Raw genomic sequence first — 17321 nt, 5'->3', positions numbered from 1 at the left:
TTCAGTCTTGCATCTCCACAGCTCTCAGCGCTGGAGAAAGGTCTGGCTCCATGCATACACATTCTGCTGTGAGGGACAAAACACCCTCCCTTGTTTGCATTTCTTTAAACCCACCACAAACGTCTTGAGTGGCGCCAAGCCCAGGATGCAGCGACGGTGAAGCTGCAAGAGGAACTTGTTTTGGTGGAACATTTGAACATTGAAATGACTATGTAACAGATGTTAGCTTGTTTATGTTCATACCATTAGCATCACAGGCACTAATTTGCCATTTTCAGCATGTAGGTTGCAGGTCGGAGGTTGGTGTTATTTCCTGGGGACTTTGCAAGTATAGATAGCGGACACCGCTTGAGACAAGCGACCAAAGGCAGCATGTATTTGGTGAGTCAGACTAGCATATTTTTAACCCCCTGAGAAACAGAGGGCAAATAAAATTTCAAGGATGCTCTTGTTGAATGAAATTAAATAGAACACAATTGAATAAACAAGGCGATAGGTGACTGGTGGTTGGTAGTAAAGCTCTACCCGGCTTCAGTTCACACACAAAGAGGAAGTTGCTCGTAATTTCGGGTAAGGGCACAACAGCTGTCCTTCATTTGAGACAGCGCTATCCTGTCGAAATCTGGGCACTGTGCAAGTGAGTACATAGTGTGTCCTACATGACATTTAGGATATTCTATGATCTCCTTTTCAAAACTAACGTAATATTTTTTTTTTCTTCACTTTGAAAACCTCTGTTGTAGATGAACACATCAGACATTGCTGAAATCATGTTTTCTAGCCCAAAGGAGAAATGCCGCACCTTTAAAGTGTTCTTTGTGCAAAGAAAAAAAGGCCTGAATTTGGTAATCTGGGACAAGTCACTTTGTAATTTGGGACACTTGTATTAGGCTTAAAAAAAAAGCCTAAATCATCTAATGCATGCTAAGGTCAATATCACCAATTTTTTGAAAGCGTTATGAAAAAATGTCAAGGACAAACAACAAAAACAACACAGGGCAGCTGTAAACACTCAGATGTTAGATGCAGAATAAAAAAAGTAGGAAATCCTCAAAAAGAGCAACAGAGAAGGAATCATCTTCCAGGTCAGACAGACATACATGAAATAAATGTACAGAATAAAAAGAAATAACAACAGTAAAATTAGTACAAATATGAAGAATAAGGATGCAGAAAGAAGTTAAAGGGGAACTCCACTGTCTGTTTACAGGTTTGGGGTGTGTTTCTGCAAATGTGAAAAAAGCAAAAAATGTGTTACAGGTGCAGGAAGTGGTTCTGGAGAAAGAAGCTTTAGACTGGTGGCTCGAAGATGGTTGATTCTTGAGTTTAATTCCTGAAGTTGCCAAACACTGCCGTTTTGGGAACGAGACTCAACAATCAACCTGTGATCGGCCAAAGTCTCCCATCACAGGCTAGATTTTCTAAAGCCTGAGAACCTTAGAAAAGAGGAGGAGCAGACGTCGAGTTTTCTCTCAGACCACCTGAATTACATTATATTGAATATATTGAATGGTTATTATGAAACTTTTGCAAAATTACACCAAAAACAAACCGCCTACCCCAGCTTTAAGTCTGACATATTACCTCAGGTGATGTCACTTGAGTCCGTGTTGGTTGTAGCTGAAAACTGTCAGTGGTTGAGTTGCATTGTGGGAGATGTAGGCATCCAGTTTTGACTGTTTGGAATAAAACATACAGTATCTCTGGCTCTGCTGCAATTTTAATTTTTTTTTTTTTTTAACAAACTGTCCTTTGTGAGTCCAATAATGATGAACGCAAAGCTAAATCTGTGAATTTCTTTTTAAAGACAATAGAACATAATGTATATTAATTTCAAATTATTTTAAGGACCCTATTTTCATGTATCAAGTCAAACATAACAGGTGTGTCAGCTGTTACACAAGCATGAGATTAGAAACAAAAGAAAATAAACATGATGCATAAACTTGAAAATAGATTTATTGGAAAATATTCCCATTTGAATATTTTGATTTGGTGTATTTACATTAGCCCTTTAATGCTTTTTTTTTTCAGTTCAAGTATTTGTCTAAACCAGAATTAAGTGATAGTGACCGAGTACTTTTTAGCTTAAATTCGTGCAATCAAACGCCCAAACACATCTAACTCAAGGTTGGATAAACAGCTAACACTCAAAATGGTAACACTTCTCTTTGCTTGTTCAGAAATCCAGTTAAATAACTCCTCCGTTGTTACATAAACATTAGACAGGTAATGCTCAGAGATTTGTAATGATATCTGTTGCTCAGACCAGCACAAAAACAACTCCTGCAGACTGAATGGATGAGACGACTTAACAATTAAGATTCCTGAAATTCCCATACAGGTTTGACAGGTAAGATACAGTCACCAGCGCTGCAGATATGACGACTGTCAGCTGAAAGTGCCTCTTTACTACAATAACATTGTAAACATCGTCTGTAAGGCCTCGATTCAGATCTTTTTTTCTACTGTAGTGCCTTTGAACTTCGCACATTAAGGATCCAGGCATGGTAAATGAGAGAGAGGGGAATAAACTTAAAGATTTCAAACTTCAAACCATAAACATAACAATTAAAAATCTGTTTGACAATAAAATCGACACTATTCTCTTTACCACGTCTTTCCGTCTGTTCTCTACATTGCTGACCAATTTATTTTTAAACCGCACAGTCTACATTGTCTTGAAGGTCCCGTGCAGCAGTCCTGCACATAACAGTAGGAAGACCACTGCAGATCCAGTGTGTAGTGTAGTACTGGTGCTTGTGCACTGGTTATTTTGGTTCCCAGTCTGGTTTAAGTCTTAGGAGAAGGTAGCGGTGAGAATGGCCTCTTGTTGCTGTTGATGAAGGGTCCCGATACCGACAGCAGGGGCGGGCAGAGCAGGTCGGCTCACCAACCGGAGCTGAGACAGACAGAGGAGACAGTCCAGCGAGTGTGATATTGACAGAGTCATTAATTAATTTAATTTATTTATTTTAAAACACAGCTCACCTTGCAAGCCAGCTGCTTCTCAAACCTGGGAGCTACAAACGACCATGGACCCATGTTTTGAGGCTCCTCCTGACTCCATATAAACTCTGTGGAGGATTTTTTTTAAATAAGTTAATTACATCAAAAGTAAAAGAGGACATGATTCATAAACATGTGAGTACCTGCCCTTTCTAGATCAACTGAAACTGGATTTGTTCCAGTGTGTTTGCGGGGTGGGGGTGGGGGTGGGGGGCAATGAAGGAGCGAGCTGAAGTGAAACCTGAACTTTGAGGTTTTGTTCCTGAAGTAAGAAAACCTCCCTCAGAATCACAATGACATTTGTTGACATTTGTAATAATGCAAAAAACAAACAAACAAAAAAAAAACTGAAAATCCAGCGTCTGAACCTTCACCTGTCAAATCAAAGACTTACTTTTATCTGATTAACTGACTGATATTTTCTAGTACAGAAAAATATTATCATTCATCATTTCAAAGAACAAACAAACAAACAAACAAACAAACAAAAAATGTCTCCAGCTTCTCATATATGAATATTGTTGATTTTATTTGTCTTCTATTGTAGTAGATTCAATATTTTTTGTGTTTTGCACAGCTGGTATGACAAAACAAGGTGTTCTCTGGAAAACTGTGACGAGCATTTTCACTGTTTTCCGACATTTTAGGAACTAAGTAGCTCATGGATTAATCCAGAAAACAATCAGTATTAATTGATACTAAATAAATTACGTTGGAGCTCCATTATTGTTGTTTTTAGCTGCCTTTGACAAATGTGGGATGGCTAAGCAGCACTGACAATTCAGCAGCACAAGCAGCTCAAGCACAAAATATGCCAATGGAGACCCCCGACTCTTGAGCCACTCAAGTTGTGTATCAAGCAGGAATGATTAAGAATTTTCCTTTTAAAACTTCAGTTCCCAAACACCTGCTGAGTGCAGTTAAAAGAGAAGGTGATGTGACACAGATCGCCCAGGACGCATGTTAACACCAGAGGGCTGTACTGGTTTGGTTCGTCATTTGACTCTTCGTCCCCTTGCGAGTCGCCCACTTCAGTCAATGACGAATGACTTTCTGCATCTTCAAACTGAGGTTCCCATGGTAACGCGATGCATACAGTTTGTGCTGCTGTGATACGCTTTCGTTCGGTGAAGTTGGGAACGTACTGCTTTTCATCGGGAAAGGACTCGGTGAAAGAGTGACGCGTTTACGGCCGATTCAATCTGACACTCTGAGCATAACCTGCTCCCAAACAGGTTATGAGCTCAGCACAAGTTACCATGGTGATCTAGCCAGGTTAAAAAAGAGACACCGAACACTCAACATGCCTCGCTAACACATTAATCTTGCTTCGTAGTACGAACCTCAGGCTGCAATCGTGTTTCAGTTCTTAAGAGGAGTGAAAATCTTTTTCAACCCACATACAAGAATGATTTCTGCCTAAAGAGAAGATGTTGACACGGTTTGCCAGCAGTTCCTCATTCCTGAAAGTCTTGCAAAACAAAATCAAGCAATAACAGTTGTAGCTTGGATTGACATTCAGCAACAGAGGGTTGACAAAACAAAAGAACAACGTAACACAATAGCCCTGCGGTGAATACCAATCTGGTGCAGCTCATTCTGTTTGTCACTGGTGCACCAGCGTTTCTTGTTTCTTTTTAAGTTTTTCTGATGTTTTCTCGAGGACCCAGTCATGGTGACTGTCAGACTTCTATTGAAGTTGCCTCACGCTGCTGACTGGCATTCAACTTACCATGACTCACTTGTGTTGCTGCTTTTGTAATTGTTTTTTCTGACTTTTTGAAGTGTTTTGAAGACAAAAATCACTTTACTCCAAGTAAACAATGATAAAAAAAACAACTGAACTAACTTTCTGTTGTGAATTAAGATCAAAAGGTTATTACTCACTTTGAATTCCTTTCACTGATGACATAAAACAAAGACTTTGAGGATTTCAACAACCTCACCAGCAAAATTACAAACACAATCTAGCAAGAATTGGAGGACTTAGTTCTCAGCATGTATATTTTTAGTTGGCAAAGTTAAAAGGATCAAAACAAAACGTGGACAGCATCTACTTTCTCTGCACCATAAATATCTTGAGCAGACGTCCAGAAGATCTGAGGCTCTAAACTCTTAAATCAAGCCACTTTTACATTGGCACCTGCTTTTTCTTACATTTTAATATTTTATTTCTGCACTGTAATTGACACATAAAAGTTACTATGTTGTCTGAATGTGTTATTTCACCTAAAATGATTGACCATCGAGCTTTAAATGTCGTTTTAACGCATTTTGTGAGCTTTTGAAAAGAAGTGTTTGTGCATCAGTGACAGAGACTGCAGTATTATGTAACGCGGCACAGGGAAATGCCCCAAAAATCATGACATATGCAAAACACAGGAAATGCAAGTGTTAGCAAAGAGGAACAGTGGACACAAAGAGACGACAGAGCTGAAAATACACCTCTGACTGTCTGACAGGGACACAAACTCATCAGGGGTGAAAAGGGTGACAGAGATGCGAAACACCCTACGGGGGTCTGGGGGCATTTTTAAAGATAACAGCTTTTCAGCGTGGATTACAGTCGATTTTATCACGAGGCAAAAGGTAAAATCTCACCCTAACAGTATGACATTGGCACACAAACAGAACATCTGTAAACTGTTTTCAAAACAGTCACAAGATGATTTCATTACATCAAGCTTGACATTTGCCCTTTTCTCCTTTAACAAATGTTCCCTTTAATGACATCATCGATTTTTAAAAATATGGTCACCATTTATTTCTTTCTTAAACAACACACAAACTGAATACAACCTCAAGAATAACAGGCAATACTGGGCGGGTGGGTGAACGGGTGGATAGATGGATTTTCTCCTCTTTTTTTCTGTTTCCTTTTTCCTTGTAAATAGTTTCTTATTTTGTATAAATGTCAAGTTTTTGCAAACATGCTTCTGATAAAATATTGGAAACAGAACACCTGACTTATAATTTAAAGTCATTTTTATGCAAAAAATACAAACTTGGTAGAGGAAATCGTCATGTAAAAATTATTACTTAGGTGATTAATTCATATGGAGAATGACTGATGATAAAACCCATATTATGAGTTTCAGTAGAATTGTATTTACTATGGGGTTACTGTGTTGGATGTGAATTTGTCGTCTACTTTCTCCTTTGGTTTTTACGTCGACCAGAAGACCAGAAACACTGATATACAGTGAGGACAAAAGTCAAGTACAGAAATACAGAAATGAACTTTTCCATGTGATGGCACTCATAAAGTCAGTGTGCCCACTGACGGTGGAGGAGTGGTTCCACACATACCTTTAGCGTTGGGGTATTTGTTGAGCTCCTGCTGCAGAGCCTCCAGCGGGAACGGACACAGCTCCTCCATGCGGATCAGCGCTGTGTTCTGGTTGGCCGCTGATGTCTCCCTCTGTTTCAGCAGGGCATAGTAATGCTTCCCTGAGCACAGCACCACCTTCTGGACACTGAAGGGGATAACAAAGAAAAAAATGGATTAGGTTTGACGCATGGCTTACTTAAGAGAATGTTTTTGAAGTGTCTTTTAAGTTTTTTTAATCAGGGCTCATCAAAACATCAAGTGAAAAAGCTTCCTTAAAATATATTTCACCATATTGAGGCTCCCAATAAATTATGATCATTAGAGACGTCTTTTCACAATCATGAAACCGGTGTTCCTTACCTTTCTGCAGAGACTGAAGTATCACCTAACACTGGTCTGAAAGATGTTCCTGGTGCCATTTCAGCCAGACTGGAAACTGCCCCCTGTGAAGAGAACAAACCTTATTCCACATGCATGGAAACATTGGTGAAAAGGAACTGAGATTGTTAAATGTTTCTACGGCGCTTACAGAAAATCTGAGCAGCGTTTTGGGTCCGACCACAATGAGAGGTTTGCGGAAGTTTCGGACCATCTGTCTCCTCAGCAGGTGGAAGTACTGAGCAGGAGTGGTGGGGTTGACCACACCCATGTTCACAGCGTCACTGTCCACACCCTCCTCCTTACTGTCACACATCTGAGGGACAAAAGAGGACGAGTTAGCGACCATTTACAGTTCAAGGTTATGTTTAACTAACAGAAGGGACCTGCAGGTCCTGATGTCAGAACAATCCAACCAGTGAACAAATAAAAGCAGAGACTGAGCCGTGATTTTGGAAGCAATACTCCTTTAAGAATTGTTTATTTAAACCCAGGTGTTGGTCTGTGAAAAGTTCAGAATCAGCAAAGTGGGAATGACAGGCAAGGAATTTAAAAATGGCACTACTGGTTTCTTGCATTAAGTTTCCATCTGACTGAACGCAATTTCTAACGTTGCAATTACAGCTGCAGTGAGTAATCAAAGGATCAATTACTCTGTTTTGATAAGCAAAAGTGTCAAACATTTGCTGGTTCCAGCTTCTTCAATGTGAGGACTTGAAGCTTGTCTTTGTCTTTTTTGGCAATAAATGTAGAGTCTCTGGTTGGTTGGACAAAAGAAGCAATTTAAAGACGTCACTTTGAGCTTTGCGATGAGCATTTCTCACATTTTTTTAACTTTGCGATATTAAATGATTAATTGGGAAAATAATCGCCGGCTGGAGTCAAAGTTGCAAAGTGCAGTTATTGAGTCTAGGTTATAACAAATCTTACTACACATTTAGACATTTAAAAAATGGCAAACACACGATACAGTACAGTGGACTGTGTCAACCTGTGTCTCTAATCACACATTTTTCTACATAGTACATTATATTTACCCTCTGCTGATTTATTAAAATGCACAGTATGTAATTGATGACGCTCGGGGTCACTGAATTAAAACATAAAGAAAAGACGACCGATGTTAACGTTGTGAAGTAGTGTGGGATCATGAGAGTTGTTATGTTCATCGTCACAGAACACGCAGCAAACGGCAATCATTAACTGTGTTCCATCCTGAGTAACAGGGGTGAAAAGGGGACACGATGCCACTGACAGGCGACCAAATGTCACCCTGAATAAAACTACTCCTGGGTTTGAACACTATTGGAAACATTTGGGATAATATGAGTACGCAAATCAACATAATATATAATATTCTAGTCATTTTTATACATTTTACTGTGGAAATGTGACATGTTATAGCTTTAAGTGTCTTAATTCTGAGTGAGAAATCTACGGTCTATTTAGCGTTCTCAAAAAAAAATCCCATAATGGAGTGAAAATAAGTAGGTTACGCTGACATCCCCACTTTGAAATGAGCCAGATTTATCGATCAAATAATTACTTCTGTGTGACACTACAGCTGTCAGTGACGACACAGAATGACGATGATGCTTGAGTGTGAAACCTCTTTTTACTGCTCACAATAGTATAAACTACAGAGTGTCAGTTATACACGGTGTGAATGGGTGAAAGAGGGCGAAGTGTCTAATGACTTTTGTTTGCTGCCTGCTTGCGGCCAATTAAGAAACATTATCTCTATTGATCTGTTATTGATTTCAGCAGTTAATGGCCTGTAAATAACATCCTCTGTGCTGCACTGCGTTCCTTTGAACTGAAGAAAGCTGACATGAACTGACATATCTGCATGATGACTCTCACCAGGACACATTTTGCACCATTTCTGCACAAAATTTTCCCTGTAGATATGAAATGAAATGAAATACTGAGTATGTTACATAAACATGACTCCTCAGTTAATTTCTTTATCCCCAGTATGCAAATATTTTTAGCAGTTTGGTCTAAAATGATTGAGGGACTGAGGAACACTGGTCACAGCTAAAACTTTTTCCATGTTATTAGTAGCAGGGTTTTCTGTTCTCCAGTATAATCTCTTCAGTCATAATGTCCAGTGAAAATAATTTCCTCTAAAGCTTACGCACATCTCAAGTTGTGAAGAGATAACTGACAAATTTGATTTTAACTTGGCAGCAAAGTGCTTCACTATTGCGAAAAAGCGTGAGGAGCAATTACTATCATTCTTATTCTTTCTGGATTTTGTATTTTTGTGCTTCAACTTCCTCACCAAAAGAGCACCTTTCAGATCAGCCATCAGAGCCATGTAGCACTTTGTTCTTCTATTGTGAAGTATAATACTTCTTTTTTTTTTTTTTCCATTTTTACTTTATCTGAGAAAAAAACGGAAATTGTTTGATTTCAAGTTGGCTGCAGCCCACAGTAATGTAAATGTTATGCTGTTTATTCAGTTTTATCTGTGAATATGTAGACCTAAAGCTATAGGAAATTGTTTGTGTTTACATGTTGCCCGAACAAATGTTAGCTAGCATAATCTTCATTTCTTTTTAAAATAGAGTTATGCACTCGAGTCTGTTAACGGGTCTCATTTCAAGCAAAATTGGCCTACGTTTAAATAAAAAAAAGTAATTTCTTATCTACATGCCTTGATGATGTTATTCTTTACATTACTTCTTTGTACATAGCCTGCCTTTCAAATATTTTTAAGTTCAATAAACACATAATATTTAACCAGAATTTCTCTCATTTGTCAGGGACATTCAAATCTTCCAGAATACGTGGACCAAGGTGTTTTTAGGTAGACGATGAATTTGCAGGACTTGAACATGGTAGAGATGAGAAATCCATGACCTGAATCTGAGTTTCCCAGTTAAAAATAAAACTGGGATGTTGACTGCTAACTGGTAACCTGGTTTGACGTGAATGTGGCACGACAGCCCCACAGACCTGGAGGAAGCGCTCCATATGGCAGGACGAGTGTTCAGGTCCGGCTCCGTCGTAGCCGTGAGGCAGCAGGATCACCATCCCGTTCTGCAGCAGCCACTTAGCTTCACCTGAGGACACAGCAGTTTCACATCTGATGTGTGAAGAGTTTTCTAAAAATATCAGATAATAATGAGAGAATCTGTGAATCTGTTGAAAGCACCAGCAGTCAGACCAGCAGTTTACCTCCAGAGATGAACGTATCAAAGATGATCTGAGCTCCGTTGAAGAAATCTCCAAACTGAGCCTCCCAGATGGGAAGGAGCTTCGGCTGCGCGATACTCATCCCGTATTCAAACCCAAGCACCGCCTCCTCAGACAGCGGGCTGTTACACACCTGAACACAAGGAGGAAATTGTTTGATAGTGTGTTCTGATTTATTTAGACAGATCACACCAATGTTTTATCTGGTTTATCAGGATTTTACCTCGAGGAAGGCGGTCTGCTGCGGGCTGATGTGGTTCAGAGGGATGTGCATGTCGTTAGTGTCCTGACAAACCACCATGGCGTGTCGCTGACTGAACGTGCCTCTTCCAACGTCCTGTCCGCTGATTCGAATATTAAAGCCTGCAACAACAGCAATTTAAAATCTAGTGGTTCATACATGAGGCCCATTGATTCTTAAAGTTGAAGTGATGTATTTTCAGTTTGACACTGACCCTGGGAGAGGAGAGAACCGAAAGCTAAGGCTTCTGCGGTGGACCAGTCCAGTTTGGTCCCTTCTTCCAACTTCTGCAACCGAGCCTGAGTTCACAACAGGAGGAAAAAATAATCATCTACCCGCTGCCAAGTCAACAAAAGATGATCCAGCAGCGACGACAGAGAAATGACAGAGACAATGGTCGCACCTGCATGTGGGTCTTTCCCAGGTGGCTGTGCAGCTGGATTTGCTCGGGGATGTTCACAGATTTTGCTCCTACGAACTGCAGCAGGGGGATGGGGACACCCGTGTCCCAGGTGGTGACTCTGGCCTGCGGCTCCACCAGGTCACCCCAGCGGCCCTGCAGGTTGGTGGGTGGAGGGCTGTACAGGGTCATGTTGGACAGCTTGTCGTTGAGCATGCTGTAGTATTTGGACTTGATCTCGTCACGCTCGGCGTCCGTCATCAGACCCTCAGAGATCAGCTGGTCTGAGTAGAAGTCAGGGATGCTCTTTCGGGATCTGTGAGGAAGCAACAGTGTGAAAACGTCTGATTTATTAACCAGTATTTTGATACTATATACAGAATAATAGTTTAGTTATTCTATGTACTTTTGTTAACTTTGTACGAGATGTAAGACTGAACCTGCTACTTTATATCAACAATTTAAGGCCTGCACTTTGCTGCCAAAATTCTGGGAAATGATATTTAAATGTCTCTCGAAATACACCACACAAAGATTTGTTTTACCAGTAAAATGTCTGGTACCTGTCTGGACTTCAACATGTGGCACTGGCTTATAGATATGTTTCTTAGAGCAAGGGTCATACTTTTAAATTAAAATTGCCTGACACTTTTAGACAGCAGGTTAGAGATCGGCTCATGTTTTGGGGTTTGGAGAGGATCATATACTCACTTAAGAATAAATCTGGGACGGCTATAAACCTAACAAACACTTATTTTTAACCAATTCTTTCATGCAAAATATGAGTCTACTAGTATCATTATTATTTCATTGTGTACTCAGGCAAACACTGATTTATCTGTTTCTGTTCCTTCGTGTGTGTACGTGCACTTCACAATATTTCTACCTTGTCTCTGTATAACTGACTTGTTATGTAAGGATCTATAGACCTAAACTGTTCTTGTTCTGTTTGTGATTCTCACAGAAATCCTTCAGGAGGCACTGGATTTTCTAAACTAACTGTCTTGGTTTTAATTTATTCTTGAAAAAAATCTCAGAATCACCAGATGGAATTTCAAGACGGTCCAAACAACAAGCTGTCAGTCAAGATGCAACTTCCAGTGGTGTCGTTCCCAGTGGCACCATAAAGGAACATGCTGTACTTGTAAATTCAACATGCTGTACTTACAGGGTTCATATTTGATGAATTTCTGAATATTTTTAACAAAACTGAAGTTCCACGTTAGCAATAAACCCCTTTTTTCTATGAACTTTGACTCTCAGAGTCAGAGCCCAAAAACTTCTGCAGATGAGATAGAAAAGCACACAGCAGTGATTGCTATTAAACATTTTTTAGGAAATGTTGCTGTGATCTGTAGTGGCATAGAAACTGGAATTAGAGCCACAGCTGTCCTGATTAGAGGATTTTGGATCAGTATTCAATGCAATGTCTTAAAATAGTGTGAAAATGGCACCCTTTACTTGTAGGCTACCCGTATAATGTATTTTATGTAAACTAGGGAAGCGCACAATTAGTCATCAGTCAATTAAATGTTGGTACCCTCGCTAGCTGGCACCAGAAATACAAGTCAGTTAAATTAATTACAGTGATAATATTTCATTCATGTACAATGCCAGTAAACAGTGTGGTTTGGCAGTATTTTCATCTAGAAAATGACAATTGTAAGTAGGCTGTTTCAGAATAAACTGGCATATATCCACATTATCAGAGCAATGTGTAACAACATTCAGCACAGTGTGGACATGCAGGGAGAGCAGGCTGCTGGCACTTTTACTGTGAACAGCAGCCACCCTCAACAAACCAATATGACACCGTTTGCCCCCGTGAGCGTTTTCTTACTGTCAGACTAGTCGACTAGTCATCAGGAACAATCCTTTCCTTGTCACCTGTTACAGTATTTTGAAGTTTACACAAATATCCAGTATTGTCCAGCTCAATTAATACTGACTCATGGACAAAGCGGTACTAAAAAAGCTAAAGTCACAATCAGCCAGATAGACAGGATGAGACAGAGAACAATATTACTTTTTAAAAGAAAAAACTGATTAAAACCTGCTGAAATACAAGTGTGTCTCAGTACATAATCACAAAATTTAGGAATCCAGATTTATCATCTGCTCAACAATCTTGAGAAATGTGTTATATATGCTACAGTAACTTTTGAAGTGATGGAGAAAACGTGATACAGAGTAAAGAGGGTAAATGCAACCGACCGGATGATCTTGTACATGGCGGGGTTGGTGAAGAAAGGCTCGTCCAGCTCGTTGTGGCCCCACTGACGGTAGCAGATCAGGTCCACGATGACGTCTTTCCTGAAGAGCCGCTGGTAGTCCGCGGCCAGCCGAGTGGCCCGCAGCACCTCCTCTGCATCGTCTCCGTTCACGTGGATCACGGCGCAGTCCACCATCTTACCTGTGACACAAATGTGAACATTGGTCTCCAATTTTAACACAACACATGAAAACACATCTAGGGTTTATCACACTTCAAATACGTTCCCAACACAAAGAAATACGCTCATTTCACTTTTTCAAATATTTTAAATTTCCATATTTGCACAGAGAGGTAAACATCTAATCATTTTGACTGACCGACATCACTGCAGTACAGCGAGGATCTCCCCCTCTCGGACGGAGTGGTATAACCCACTTGGTTGTTCACGATGAGGTGGATGCTGCCACCGACTCTGTAGTGAGGCAGTTTAGAAAGCGTCAACGTTTCTGGAACAATCCCTTGACCAGTGAAAGAGCCGTCACCGTGGACCTGAGGAGGAGAGTTATGTCCAGGATGAAGAAAAGTTAGCCAAGAAAGTTAGCTCCGTGCGAACTTGCGGTTATTTCCGAGAATTAAATAAGTTACGTTACCTTAAACAGATATTTGATAGACTTTTTTTGTGCACACGTGACAGAATGACGTGACAAAAAATGTACAACAAAACAGAGCTGTGGCCAAAGACACGTGGGAGTCATGGATGTAAATGAGTATGTCATGTCATTGCCACTTAAATCTTTGTCAGTGCTGTTTATAGGATTGTCATTTTAATATTTATTCAATTACCGTATCCGTCATGATGAATGTTCCTGTGTCCACCAGAGATGTTATGTTATTTACATGACCCTCTGCAGCTGCAAGTGCGACTCCACTGTAGTGTATAGGGGCCAGTTTGGGATTGAGCCCAAAACAGATCATTTTGAACTACAAAAATCACGAACAGCTACAAGTTTGGCTGCGTTGTTTATGCTCAGTACCTCCGACATGGTCGGCCTCTGGATTGAGGAAGTGCCTATTATGCATTTGTGTGAAATTTTATTAGCTGCAGTGAATCAGTACCTGCAGACAGACGACGTGGTCCCCCGGCTGTGCGCTCTCTTCAGGCGAATAGTCTCCTTCCTTCCTGAGCTGCTGCCTGGCTCTGGTTTTTCCCTGAGCCACGGGGTTGATCGCTTCGAGGTGAGACGGGTTGGGCAGCATGGTCACATGAAGAGGGTGCGCGGCTCCGAAATCCAACTCCACCGAGGAGGTGAGGTGGGAGAGCACGTCGCCGATGGCTGGAGAAGTGTCGGGGAACTCGCTGAGGCCTCGCATCTTCCGGAACATGAGCTGGAGAGAAAAATGATGTTGTTTGATGTTATCTTAAGTTTGTTTGGCGTTTGGCAGCTAGCTGACTTTCTGTTTATTTGTGCTACTGATTACAGAAGTGCAAAATAAACACTCTGATCCTGTCAGGTCATGGATAATTTAAAAGTATACATGTCTCATTAATTGTGGCTGTCAGGCTAATTAACCTCTGGCGGGAACTTCAGCAGGCCTGTCAGGAGGTTGAGTCGGCCTCTGTGCGGCATGCCGATGACAATGTCGGTGACTCCGCTGTGGGCCATCTGGTAGAAAAGCTCGTAGAAGAAGCCCATCATGCTCTCTGCTCCCTCTCCTCCGTAACGTTTCACAGTAGCAAACTTGGTGGCCAGAAAGTGGTCAAATTCCTGCAGGTTGTGAGAGAAAATACACGACATTACCATACGAAACGTTATAAGATGTGACAAATAAAACATCCTCCTCTTTCTTCGCGGACGCACCTGAGACTCCAGCATGATCTTGGCCAGCTGCTTCCTCTCCTCAGCAGAGAAACTCTTCTTCTTGAGTTCCTCAAAGCGGTCAGCGAACCACTCCCTCTCCTCCAGGCTGCTCAGCTGACTGGTCTCCACCGACAGGCTGCCACAGTAGGCTTCCTCCAGGTAGGCCCGAACCTCCTCCACTGAGGCCTCCGCTCTGCCAAAATGTCGCAGACCTGCAGAAGCACATTGAATTAGCAGTGATGACACAGACAGGTGAGGTGAACAGAGGGGAAGTTTTTCATGTTCATGTTTGGTGATGATGACGTTTTGCTCGTTTTAATCTTATCTAATCAAGACTATCGTATACCTGATCTGAACTTTTATCTGTTAGGTTTATAAAACAATAAACTGTAATACTTTTAGCAAGTAAACAGGCCGTCAGAAGAAAGTGGTAGGAAGCTTTTTGCATGCTGTTAATGTGCACTTGGGCAACTTGTGTTTCAGATGCTCAGAGTGGAAAAAACTCAATGTCAGTGTGTTTTTTTATCCCCAAGTCCAAACTTTGCAGATGCTTGGAGACAAACATAATAAAGGACAAGATAATGGTGGCTGCTGCTGGATAACTGGAGCAATGTGATTTTACCAACCATAAATATCTTGATTTGAACAGAGAACAGCAGGCCTGGAGGTATTTGAGATTTCAGGTGAGTTGTTTTCATTCGTTTCTCTAAGGACAGCTGATTCAGTGGTTCAGTGGACACGCATTTTGTAATCTGCAGAACTCGCTCTGTCTGATCAGACTCTTATACTTGTATTATATCATTAAATTATCATCAGTCAAGCATGAAAGTAAAAGCAGGATTTAACTGATATAGATGATTAAAGTTGACCTAATTTGTAAACTACTTTGTGAAGGATTGCAAATAATCATTACTTTCATTGTTGATTCATGTGCTGATTATTTTCTCTGTTAACTGATTTGTTTCATTTGTAAAAATTCTGAAAATTGTGAGAAAAGCAGCAGTGACACCTTTACAATGCTTGTTTTTTCAAACCTACAGTGTATGTTTTTTAATGCAAAAAAAAATCAATTGTAAAGTAACTAAACCTGTCAAATAATTGTGGTGCAAACCTGCACATTAACACTTATTTTCATTATCAATTAATCTGTCAACTATTTTCACAATTAATTGTTTAGTCTATAAAACAGGGCTGAAACTAAGAAAATCAGTGTCAGTCAAGTCAGTGTTTCCCAAATCCCAAGATAACATTTTCAAATGTTTTGTTTTGTCACAGAGGAGTAAAGAAACCAGAAAATATTCACACGTAAGAAGCTGGAATCAAAGACTTGACTTTTTTTGTTTAAAAAAAAAAGTATTCACACCAATTAATTTATTATCAATACTGTCAACTATTAACCTAATAAATCATTTGCTTCCTTCTTCTTTTTCTTTCTTTTACTATCATAAATCACAAAGAAAAGCAGCAAATCCTCAAATTTAAGGCACTGTAACCTGCAAATGATTGATATTTTGCTTGAAATTATTAATCAACTATCAACATAGTTGGCTACTATTTTTCTTTTAATTAGTGACCCATTAGTCCTTGCTTTTCTTTTATAGCAAAGTAAAAAGCACAACTCCCTCTGAAATGCACAGAAAGTGCCATAAAAATAAAAGACTGGATATTATATTACACAATGCAAAGCAGAGTTAGGAGAAGCAGACATTAGTTAGTTATTATGCTGTCATGTGATGTATGTTTTCTGCATGTTTATATCCACTGTCAGTCATTTACCTGAGGTCCTGAGTTGTCCTGTCAGGGTGTCACACAGCATGTTTATCTCCGGGACGCTGTCAGCGACGGGCTTTTCGGGCAGCAAGGGGTTAATTTTAGCATACTTGTGCCCATGTGCTCTGTATGCCTCCACCAGACGGGCAAGACCATGATCTGAACACGAAACAAAACAAAAGTCAGGATGAACCGTCCTAAACTCAGTACACACTGTACTGTGAGCTGTGAGTCACTGTGAGCCGTGGCAGCTTCACAAAATCAACCTCATCATCATTTTCAATGGAAATGAGAGATTCTACGCAAATATAAAATGAATACTGGGGTAGAATAACGTTACTAATGCAGATTAAAGCACATTTATTCGTCATTTTAGCCCGCTATAAGACTCCTCTCCCTCTCATTGAGTGTTATTAGCTCGTCTTTTCTGTGAATGAACCCCATACTGACCTTGATTTAGTGCCTGGACGCGGTCGCTCTGTAACTTGTGCGGGCTCTCGGTCTGTTTGGGTCGGTATCCGTACACGCCTTTCTCCGTGTGATAACTGCAGCCCACGACCTGCCGAGCCACGCACGGTGGCAGTCTGCTCAGAGACTTCTTCAGGGAAAACAGGGCCGACATGTTTTTTTTTTTTTTATAAAAGCAGGAGCTGACGCTTTAATCTTAAGAGTTGCACCAACGGTTACAGGACAGCGGCCATGATACTGCCAACAGAATTAAGGGAGGAGACGCCGCATCGAGAGCCGATTGGCTGAGGCTCCTGAAACGTTTCACAACACTGTGACGAGAAAATGCTTCACTTTTATTTTATTTTATTCTATATATATATTTTTTTTGTTTAACTTTTGTCTCCGATTTGTCAAACACCTGGTCCGTATTTGCGGTATACAAGGATACATTTTGGAGTTACGGT

The 17321-nt window shown here is 40.5% G+C and overlaps 1 protein-coding gene across 1 annotated transcript; it reads right to left on the bottom strand.

The window, feature by feature from the left end:
* Positions 1 to 1941: 1941 nt before the first annotated feature.
* dhtkd1 (dehydrogenase E1 and transketolase domain containing 1) lies at positions 1942 to 17054 on the bottom strand. The gene is made up of 17 exons (XM_084734107.1): positions 16858 to 17054; positions 16414 to 16566; positions 14638 to 14849; positions 14350 to 14544; positions 13895 to 14164; positions 13156 to 13327; positions 12778 to 12976; positions 10567 to 10879; positions 10378 to 10462; positions 10146 to 10285; positions 9905 to 10055; positions 9683 to 9789; positions 6870 to 7034; positions 6701 to 6783; positions 6319 to 6485; positions 2992 to 3077; positions 1942 to 2902 (listed from the first exon to the last, which is right to left on the bottom strand). The coding sequence occupies exons 1-17, from the start codon at positions 17027 to 17029 to the stop codon at positions 2801 to 2803; spliced, it is 2772 nt and encodes a 923-aa protein (XP_084590233.1). The 5' UTR covers positions 17030 to 17054; the 3' UTR covers positions 1942 to 2800.
* Positions 17055 to 17321: the final 267 nt, after the last annotated feature.

Source organism: Lutjanus erythropterus, chromosome 13 (genome assembly GCF_056507025.1).
Source record: "Lutjanus erythropterus isolate fLutEry1 chromosome 13, fLutEry1.hap2, whole genome shotgun sequence".
In the NCBI taxonomy this organism is placed as follows: Eukaryota; Metazoa; Chordata; class Actinopteri; order Lutjaniformes; family Lutjanidae; genus Lutjanus; species Lutjanus erythropterus.
Note: the sequence above shows the minus strand (reverse complement) of the source record. Positions and strands in the feature narration are given on the sequence as shown.